Source organism: Ceratotherium simum, chromosome 7, assembly GCF_057802395.1.
Source record: "Ceratotherium simum simum isolate JZ-2026a chromosome 7, ASM5780239v1, whole genome shotgun sequence".
NCBI classification, from domain to species: domain Eukaryota; kingdom Metazoa; phylum Chordata; class Mammalia; order Perissodactyla; family Rhinocerotidae; genus Ceratotherium; species Ceratotherium simum.
Window position 1 is genome coordinate 13,062,171 of NC_141906.1, and position 8,980 is coordinate 13,071,150.

The following is an 8,980-nucleotide window of genomic DNA, read 5'->3' on the forward strand; positions in this document are numbered from 1 at the left end:
CCAGACACCATGTTGAGTGTTTTACATGCAATCTCATTCATTCTGCACCTGCAACCCTAGGTGGTGAGCGTGATTATTCCCATTTCTCGGATAAGAAAGCTGAGGCTGAGAGAGTTATAACCTCTCTGTGTAAGGTCCCACAGAGCCCAGACTTGAACCCGCTTGTTCATTCAGCATTTACTGAGCATTCACCATGTGCTAAGCCCCATGCCAGGCACTAAAAAGACAGAGCCGAGTCAGATGAGCCCCTGGCCTGGAGGCATTTACAGTCCAGGCTTTGCGCAGGCCAGGACAAACCCATGTGACAAGTACTCTGAATGAAAGCGAGGGGCACGACACAGGCGATGGGAGTATAGAAGGGAGCAGTCATGGAAGGCTTCATAGAGGAGGTGTTATGGGAGATAGGACTCAAAGGATAGGTGAGAGATCACCAGGCTGGAGGAATTCCCTGAAAACTTCAGTGCGCCTGCCGTTCTCTTGCCACCCTGAGTCATGATGTTGGGCTGGAGGGGAGCATCTGAAGCTGCCTGTGGAGTATGGGGTACTGTTGCTCCCTGCCCCAGTCTCTCCTCTCTAGGGCATCTCTCCTCCAGCCAGACAGGCCAAAGACCCCTGACCCAGATAGTTGGGTTCTGGTGTCTAAGCCTCACCCAGAGAGTGATTCCAGGTTATTTTTAGGATGGCACAGCTGTGTGGGGTGTGACAGTAACCATGCAACACTAAGCCCTGTGTCCAGGAGTAACCTTAGCGCTCAAGGACCAACCAAGGGGGTCCAGGGAGGCTTATATCTCCTCCCTCCAAGCCCCAACATCCAGCTGCAGCCCTGGGCGAGGTGCCCAGGCCCCTGGGGCGGCACTGCAGCCCCCATTCACTCCCTGGGCATCTAGGGCCAGTGGAGGTCCTCTTAGGGGTCTTGTCTAAGCAACACAAAGCAAAGCCGGGCTCTGCCCTCGCTTTGGCTCTGCCCCCTGGACACCCCCTGCCCCTGTCCTAGCCTGGGCTGGCTTCCACACAGAAGATCCTTGGGGCTTGGCGCGCCTCTAGGGTCTCCCCGCAGCCCCCTCTCTTCTCAAGCCTGAATTTCCCCAGTGCCTTCAGTTCCAGGCCCCCCAACACCCCGGGGCCTCTACTCTAAGTTTTGGTGATGTTCCTTTTATGATTGGTGTCCTGCAGGCCTTCGGGCTAGGACTGGGGCAGAGAGATGGCGACTTTCCTAGAGTGGGCCAGCCCCTCTCAGTAGGATCTGAGTGGGTCCCAGCATCCTGTAACCAGCCTCAGACCAAAGCCTGTGATCAATGAGGAACTGCTGCCCAGCGAGGCCTCCACACCCTGCACTGACACGCTGGATGATTTTAAAATTCGAATGAAGGACTTTTTAATCATCCCCTGCATGTGTTTAATTCACTGGCTTTTGCCACGCAGCCTGCCCTGTCGAGAGCCAATTAGTGTGTGTTGATCGCACGCTAACCTCGTGCCAGGCACTCTGCTAAGTGCTGTTTGTGCATCACTGCATCTAATCCTCACAAGAGCCCCGTGACATAGGGACGAGTAGCCACGTTTTACGGGTGAAGAGACGAGACCCAGAGAGGCCAGGTAACCAACCTGAGGTCACACAGGATGAGAGCTGGTGCTGGGCTTAGAACCCAGGCCTGTCTGGGCTTTCCCAGGAGGCCCCGCTTTTTCCCAAAAGAGTTGCAAGAGTGCCCAGCTGTGGGCTCAGTGTTGGGCTCAGAGATTGTTCCAGTCCATGTAGGAACTATTACTGTCCCCATCTTACTGATGAGGAAACTGAGTCTCGGTCCTGACACAGCCAGTAAGTAATAATGCTCGACTCCAACCTGGGTCTGCATAGCCCCAAAGCTGGGGCTCCTCCCACAGCCCTGACACCGTCCACACCTGTCACAGATGCTCACACACACCCTCACGCACACCCACCCCGCAGACCAGTCACACATTCCCCCAGACTCTCCCATCCACACTCATGCACTTGCACACACATCTTCAACACATACTCAAACCCTTCAGACGTACGGTTTCACACTCGCCTCAGACACATCACCCAGTCACACACACCCACCCGTGGCTGTGCGATTGCACACTCTCTCACACATCAGAGACCCTCTTCGCTCTCCTCAGACACATAGTTCAGTCACAGGCCCTCCACCCAGAAATGATCATAGCAGACCAAACACCCCCCGAGAGGGAGAAGCAAATGCCCGACAAGGCTCGTCTGGAGTCCTCCGAGTCTCCTCCGTCGTGTCCCTGAGACCAGGGCTGAGATGGCTTTCATTTGTTCCTTTAATCCTCGTCAAACAAGTGCTCCTGCCCCCTCCTCTGGGCCCAGCCCAGGCCAGCCAGGTCTGAGCGGGTGGCTGAGGAGAGAGAGGAGGCAGATCCATACGCAGTCATGCAGGTGAGAATGTGATGTGGCCACGAGGACAGGAAGAAGCCTCTGGAGTTCCTGGTAGAGAGATCCCATCTACCTTAGAGGGCCAGGGAAGGTTCCACTCATTCATTCAACAACTATTTCTTGAGAGTGCCAATTGCTGGGGATACGCTGGTGAACAAATCAGATGTGGCCTCCATCCTCATGGAGTTTGCAGTCTAGTAAGGGAGATGAGTATATGCACAGAGATTATGAAACACACAGGCTGCAGAGATGGAGAACAATAGGCCAGGAAAGGCCACTCTGAGGAGGTGCCGTTTAAGGTAAAGCCTGAAGGTTGAGAGGAGTCAGCCTTGAGAAGAGCAGAGGAGAAAACATTCCAGGTAGAGGAACAGCATGTACAAGGCCCTGAGGTGGGGAAGAAATTGGTATTGTCATAAAAGTAGAAAATCCAGAGTGGCTGCAACGTTTGAGCAAGGGAATCTGTGGCATGGAAGGAGGCTGGTGAGGTTGGCAGAAGCAAGCTCACACAGGCTCCTGGCAGGGAGATGGTTCTCTATCCTAAAAGCCATTGGTATTCTAAGAAGAAGAGAAGTAGGATGAATTTATGACTTAGAAAGATGACGCTGGCTACTATGTGGAGAGTAGACTGAGGGAGCCAGCAGGTAGACCTATCTGGAAGTTGATCAGTAGTCCAGGTGAGTTTGTGGTGGGCACAAAGCAGGAGAGAAGTGGGCAGAGGCAAGAGCTATTTGGGAGACAGAAATAAGAGGGTTTGCTGAGGGATTGGATGTGAATCCAGACGATTCCTGGGTTTCTGGCCTGAGCAACTGGGTGGGTGGAGGGGCCTTTACTGTAATAGGGAAGCCCTAGAGAGAACAGGTCTTGGGGTGAAAATAAGAGTTTGAAGGAGGTGGGACTCTTGACAGGTTTCAATAAGTCCAAAGGAGCTGGGAGGGCATTCCACAGAGGAACAGCATAGATAAAATGGCAGAGGTGACAGGTCTGCGGGCTGGTGAGGCCCAGGTGGCCTCCTCTATAGGTAGAGAGTCTCAAGGGCTACGTAGACCAAGATTATTCCCTCAGACCCTCCTCATCCTCCCCCAAGGTACGAAGCCCGGTTCCAGCAGAAGCTCCTCGAATACACGGACTCCAACAACATTGCCTCCCTCTTCCTTACAGCTGCCAACAGATGGCTAGAAGTCCGCATGGCAAGTGCCACCCTCCCCAACCCCAAGCCTCGGGACAGGGGGTTCTGATAGGCCTGTGGAGCCAGAGCAAGGGCCAAACACAGGCCAGTGCGTGGGAAGAGAGGATGGACTACCAGCTCGTGTGCGCACAGTGGGGTTACTGAGCCCTCCTGCTTCTCCCCGCCCTGGTGGTCCTCCCTGTGTCTGACCTGAGCCCCTCTTCCCCATATCACTCCCTGGGGGCTTGAGTATCTGTGGTGTGTGCCAATAGTGAGAATAGTTGTGTGTTTAACTGGGATGAGCGTGGATCTGAGGTGGGTCATGTGACACACATGGTTGTGTACGTGTGTGGGCCAGCTGGTGAGGCATGCGTGCGTGTTTAGGCATGTACAGGGGGCTGGGGAGTGAGGGGAGCATAAGCTGTGTGCATGTGTTGTCTCCTGGGGCTCCAGCCTTCCCAGGCCTCCTGTGTGTCTGATGATGTGTAGTGAGTTGTGGGGCTGGGGTTGCGCCTCAGCTGACCTGCTCTCTGCCCTGAAGGGAGTGGGGTTGGGGGGTTGGGGGTGCTGTGGCTCCAACCCCCAAGGGCCCAAGCCAGCTCCCTTCCCTCCACAGGAGTACATCGGTGCCTGTGTGGTCCTCATCGCAGCCGTGACCTCCATCTCCAACTCCCTGCACAGGGAGCTCTCCGCCGGCCTGGTGGGCCTGGGCCTCACCTACGCCCTAATGGTGAGTGGCAGCAGAAGGGGCTGCGGGAGCAGTCAGACACTGGCACTCAGGGAACCCCAGGGCACCTTCCCCAACTGAAACACCCCCTGGCCTTACCCTAAGCTACTCTGAGTCTGATGCCAGAGGGACCATGTGGGCAGGAAGGCTGACTGCAGGGCCCTGCCTCTTCACCCAGGGCCTGGGCCCCAGACGGTGCTGGGTGAGGAGCCACATTCATTGTAACCCTCCCTGTACCTCCAGGGAGGGCCACCCTGAACAGCCAGCCAGAGGGCAGCAAAAGGCTTGAGGGGGCTCTCAGCTGTAGGAAGAGCCACCTGGCGGCCAAAGATAGGACCAAGTGATCACTGACTGTGACTGGCTTACTCCCCACAGGTCTCCAACTACCTCAATTGGATGGTGAGGAACCTGGCAGACATGGAGATCCAGCTGGGGGCCGTGAAACGCATCCACGGGCTCCTGAAAACTGAAGCAGAGAGCTACGAGGGGCTGCTGGGTAAGGGGTACAGGAGGAGGACTTCCAGGGAAGGGGCATGTTTGGGTTAGGGGGGACCACAAAAGAGTCTGGGGGTAGGACGGATACTGGCTGTGGCCCACACCTGGTGGCTGACCCCCAGCCCTGCCTCCAGAACCATCGCTGATCCCGAAGAACTGGCCAGACCAAGGGAAGATCCAGATCCAGAACCTCAGTGTGCGCTATGACAGCTCCCTGAAGCCGGTGCTGAAGCACGTCAATGCCCTCATCTCCCCAGGACAGAAGGTCAGGGGTGCGGAGGGCACAGGGCTGGACAGCCTCATGGAGTCACCTCATGGTCTCTGTCATTTCTGTTGGTACCCATTTACTGTCATTTCTGTTGGTACCCAAGGACCAGGAAGCGATGGGGTTAGAGATGGCTCCAGTTTAAGGTGGGACAGACAGACACATCCCTGCACACCACACTCAGCCCCCCGTGCCCTCCTGCCACACCCATGCACATAGAGACACACTAGTGCCCCCAACTCCCCCACGGCCACATACCAGGCACAGCCAGGCCCACACCCAGGCCAAGGCAAATGGACATCTACACCCTGCATTTGCCTGTGGGTCCCCATGGGAGGCCCCTCTGGACCCACTGCAGGAAACAAGCCCACACCCCAGGCCCACCCTTGGCCAAAGAGAAGCTGGTCAGAAAACCAGGACAGGAAGAAATGCTGTGACCTCCCACACCTGCACACTCCCAGAGCTGGCACTAGAGCTCCCAGCCACGCCAGGTGCCCACAGCATACCTGCTCCTCTCTTTCCAGATTGGGATCTGTGGCCGCACAGGCAGTGGGAAGTCCTCCTTCTCTCTCGCCTTCTTCCGCATGGTGGACGTGTGCGAAGGTGAGTTGTATGGTGGGCACCCCGTATACACACAGCCACCAGATGGGACCTCAGTCCTGGTGTATGGTCAGACATCACAGGAGGCCCAGCAATCACTGCCTTTTCCTGCATCCTTGTTGAGACCCATGTCCCAGGCTGAACCCATCCCCAGGACCACCATCGCCCTCTGTGGTGCCCCACCTGTGACATTGTCTCCACGCAGGGCGCATCATCATTGATGGCATTGACATCGCCAAACTGCCACTGCACACCCTGCGCTCACGCCTCTCCATCATCCTGCAGGACCCTGTCCTCTTCAGCGGCACCATCCGGTGAGTCCCGCCAGCCCGCCAGGCCTGCCACAGCCCCAGGCCTGGCGCGGCTCCATTGGATCTGGAGCCTAAAGAGGAGGCGGGTGGGCGAGGCCAGGAGCATTCAGCTGGGTACCCACCTCCCTGGGCAAGCAGCCCTGCTCAGGCTCCAGGCACCATGGGCTGGCGCTGGTTCTTCAGAGGAGTTTTACCCTCACGCCCTTCTCTTTCCTGTTAGGCTTGGGCAGGCATTGTAGGGGTCCCCCAACCCTCAGGTCTGGGATGCCACCACCTTGGTGCCCCTCTCCTAGCCAGGCCCCCAAGTCAATCAGTCCTCACTGCTCCCTTCACCAGCCTCGCCCTCTGTGGGTACCCCGGGGATGGAGCCAGGGTGCTGCTCCCCTCCCTGAGGGGCCTTCTGGGTCTCCCTGCAGATTTAACCTGGACCCAGAGAAGAAGTGCTCCGACAGCACGCTGTGGGAGGCCCTGGAGATAGCCCAGCTGAAGCTGGTGGTGAAGGCGCTGCCAGGAGGCCTCGGTAACTACTCCTGGCTGAGCAGCGGGTTGGGCACTGAGGGACCCTGTGAGGGCTGCAGAGCGAAAAGTCACACTCATGTCTCAGGCTTTCCCAGATTTTGGAGTCTGGGGTCTGGCAGGACCCCAGAGACCATTTAGTCCTACCTCTCACCATGCAGAAGCTCAGAGAGGTCAAGTGACTTGCCCCAGGTCACACAACTGGTCAGTTCAGGGTCTGGCCCCTCCTGCAGGGCACAGGGTTGGGACAGTAGGGGTCACTGTGCAACAGAGCTTGCAAGTCCTCGATACCGTGGTGGTATACTCAGCCCTGCCCTTCCTCGTCCACCTGCCTGCCCAGTTCTGCCGGAAGGAGGAAGGAGAGGACAGACTGGGAAATCACAGGCACAGGTCACTCATCAAGGCTTCTAGGAAGACTCTGCCCCCGGCCAGCGGTCGACAGAGACTTGGTGTATTTGCTGCAGCCCCTGGGGCAGTGGGGGATGACTTCAGAGAATGCCCCCCTCCAGGCCCACACACAGGCAGCACATTCACACTCAGTGCACACACCCCTCCCAGAACTGCCCAGGGCCACAGCAGTGCACAACGCCAGGGGCTGCTCTTCTCCTTGTACTCCACGTATGCGGCATCCGTGTTGCTGTGTAAGGTGCAGCAACCCTGCACACACCGGTACCCACGACACTCGCCCACATATTTACCCCTGTACGCACATTTCCTGACACCCCCCTAAGCCACACCATCTACTCCACTCACAACGCAGGGTTAACTCAGCACTGCTCCCCCTCCCTGGGGCTCATTTCAGACGCCATCATCACGGAAGGCGGGGAGAATTTCAGCCAGGGCCAGAGGCAGCTGTTCTGCCTGGCACGGGCCTTCGTGAGGAAGACCAGCATCTTCATCATGGACGAGGCCACGGCTTCCATCGACATGGCCACGGTCGGTCCTGGGCACATGCATGGGATGGGGGTCTTGGAGAGGGTTTTCGTGGGGCATTAGGGAGAAGTGTGCACCATAGTCCTGAAGCTCAAGTTGCCTTTAACATCAAGGGCCATTTGTGGCAGAAAAGGCAAAGGGCCAGGGGGACCCCGACTCCAGCTAGTCTGAGGGCATGTTCATAACACACACACAAGCTGCACACAGACCCACAAAGACTTCATACCCATCACCCATCACATAGCACACATATGTACACAGAGCTGGGCTCCCAACAGGCTGAGTCCAGCCCCTGAATGCCAGGAACCTGGTCAGTCCTATGCGAACTAGAGCCAGACAGAGGGAGGGGTCAGATGGGAGCTGGGCCACAAACCTAGGCCCCACATCCCCGAAGCTAGGCCAGACCCATCCACTGGGCAGGTGGACCAACAGCTGCTGCTCCCACCTGGCAGGAAAACATCCTCCAGAAGGTGGTGATGACGGCCTTCGCAGACCGCACTGTGGTCACCATCGCGGTAAGGGCCCCACTGATGGGGTACAGTGGGACACCCTGAAGGAGGGCTGGCCTCCTGAGGCTGCCATCGGTGGACAGCCCCTGGGCTCACCTGGGCCTGGTAATCAAGAGAGGACCCTGGAGCAGCACAGGGCAAGGAGTCCAGGGGGCTCACAGGGAGCCCAGATTGCAGGATTTGGGGTGAGGGGGGATTTGCACCTACACTTCTCTCAGGCCTCCCCCTCATTCTCCAAGTTCCAAGGCCCGCCCCATCCCAAGGCCTGTGAGCTGAGCTAGGGTTACTTCTCCACAAGAAGTAGGGGATGAGGGGCCTGGGGGATCCCTGAGTCTTGAAGCCTAGAGGGGAGGGCAGAGCTGAGACTTAGTGAGGGGAGAACGCGTCATAGTGGATGGAGGCCTTGGGGTCAGGGCCACCCCAGGAAAGGGCAGCCACCACAGAGACAGGACATTCTGGCCCCATGCCCCCTCCTCCAAGCTGCAGGGGGGTGCGCTCAGCTGCCCCGCCCCGTGCCCCACGCGGACCAGCCCCTTCTGCCCCGCCCAGCACCGCGTGCACACCATCCTGAGTGCCGACCTGGTGATTGTCCTGAAGCGCGGCGCCATCCTCGAGTTCGACACGCCAGAGAAGCTGCTCATCCGGGAGGACAGCGTCTTCGCCTCCTTTGTCCGTGCAGACAAGTGACCTTTTGGAGCCCGTGCCACCCTGCCCCACCTCCCACCTGGGTTTTCGAACTGTAAATCACGCGCAAATAAAGAGACTGGTTATTTCCTAACAGGGCTTGGTCTGGTGGGCAGGGGCTGGGGTGGCCGTGGGTCCAGTGGAGCCAGCCTGACTCTGGCATCGGGGAGACCTGAAGACGCTGTGGGAGTGTGGGCAAAGCGTGCTTCTTTGTCTGTGAAATGAGCATTGTACTAGTCTGCTAGGGCTGCCGTAACAAAATACCACACACTGGCCGGCTTCAACAACAGAACTTTATTTCTGACAGTTCTGGAGGCTGGAGGTCCCAGATCAAGGTGTCAGCAGATTTGATTTCTCCTGAGGCC

At 57.6% G+C, this 8,980-nt stretch overlaps 1 protein-coding gene across 6 annotated transcripts in view; it reads left to right on the top strand.

Annotated features, from left to right (window-relative positions):
• Positions 1-8,709, top strand: part of ABCC8 (ATP binding cassette subfamily C member 8) — a 75,822-nt gene extending 67,113 nt beyond the window's left edge. For 3 of the 6 annotated variants that reach the window (XM_087433138.1, XM_087433140.1, XM_087433139.1), the window contains 10 exons: positions 3,495-3,597; positions 4,192-4,305; positions 4,678-4,798; positions 4,932-5,062; positions 5,587-5,665; positions 5,868-5,976; positions 6,390-6,493; positions 7,250-7,425; positions 7,875-7,937; positions 8,481-8,709. In XM_087433138.1, coding sequence (XP_087289264.1) covers positions 3,495-3,597; positions 4,192-4,305; positions 4,678-4,798; positions 4,932-5,062; positions 5,587-5,665; positions 5,868-5,976; positions 6,390-6,493; positions 7,250-7,425; positions 7,875-7,937; positions 8,481-8,618 — 1,138 coding nt within the window. In that variant the 3' untranslated portion in view covers positions 8,619-8,709. The remainder of the gene's footprint in view (positions 1-3,494; positions 3,598-4,191; positions 4,306-4,677; positions 4,799-4,931; positions 5,063-5,586; positions 5,666-5,867; positions 5,977-6,389; positions 6,494-7,249; positions 7,426-7,874; positions 7,938-8,480) is intronic. The other 3 variants (XM_014783341.2, XM_004418479.3, XM_087433141.1) reach the window with 2 other exon arrangements.
• Positions 8,710-8,980: the final 271 nt, after the last annotated feature.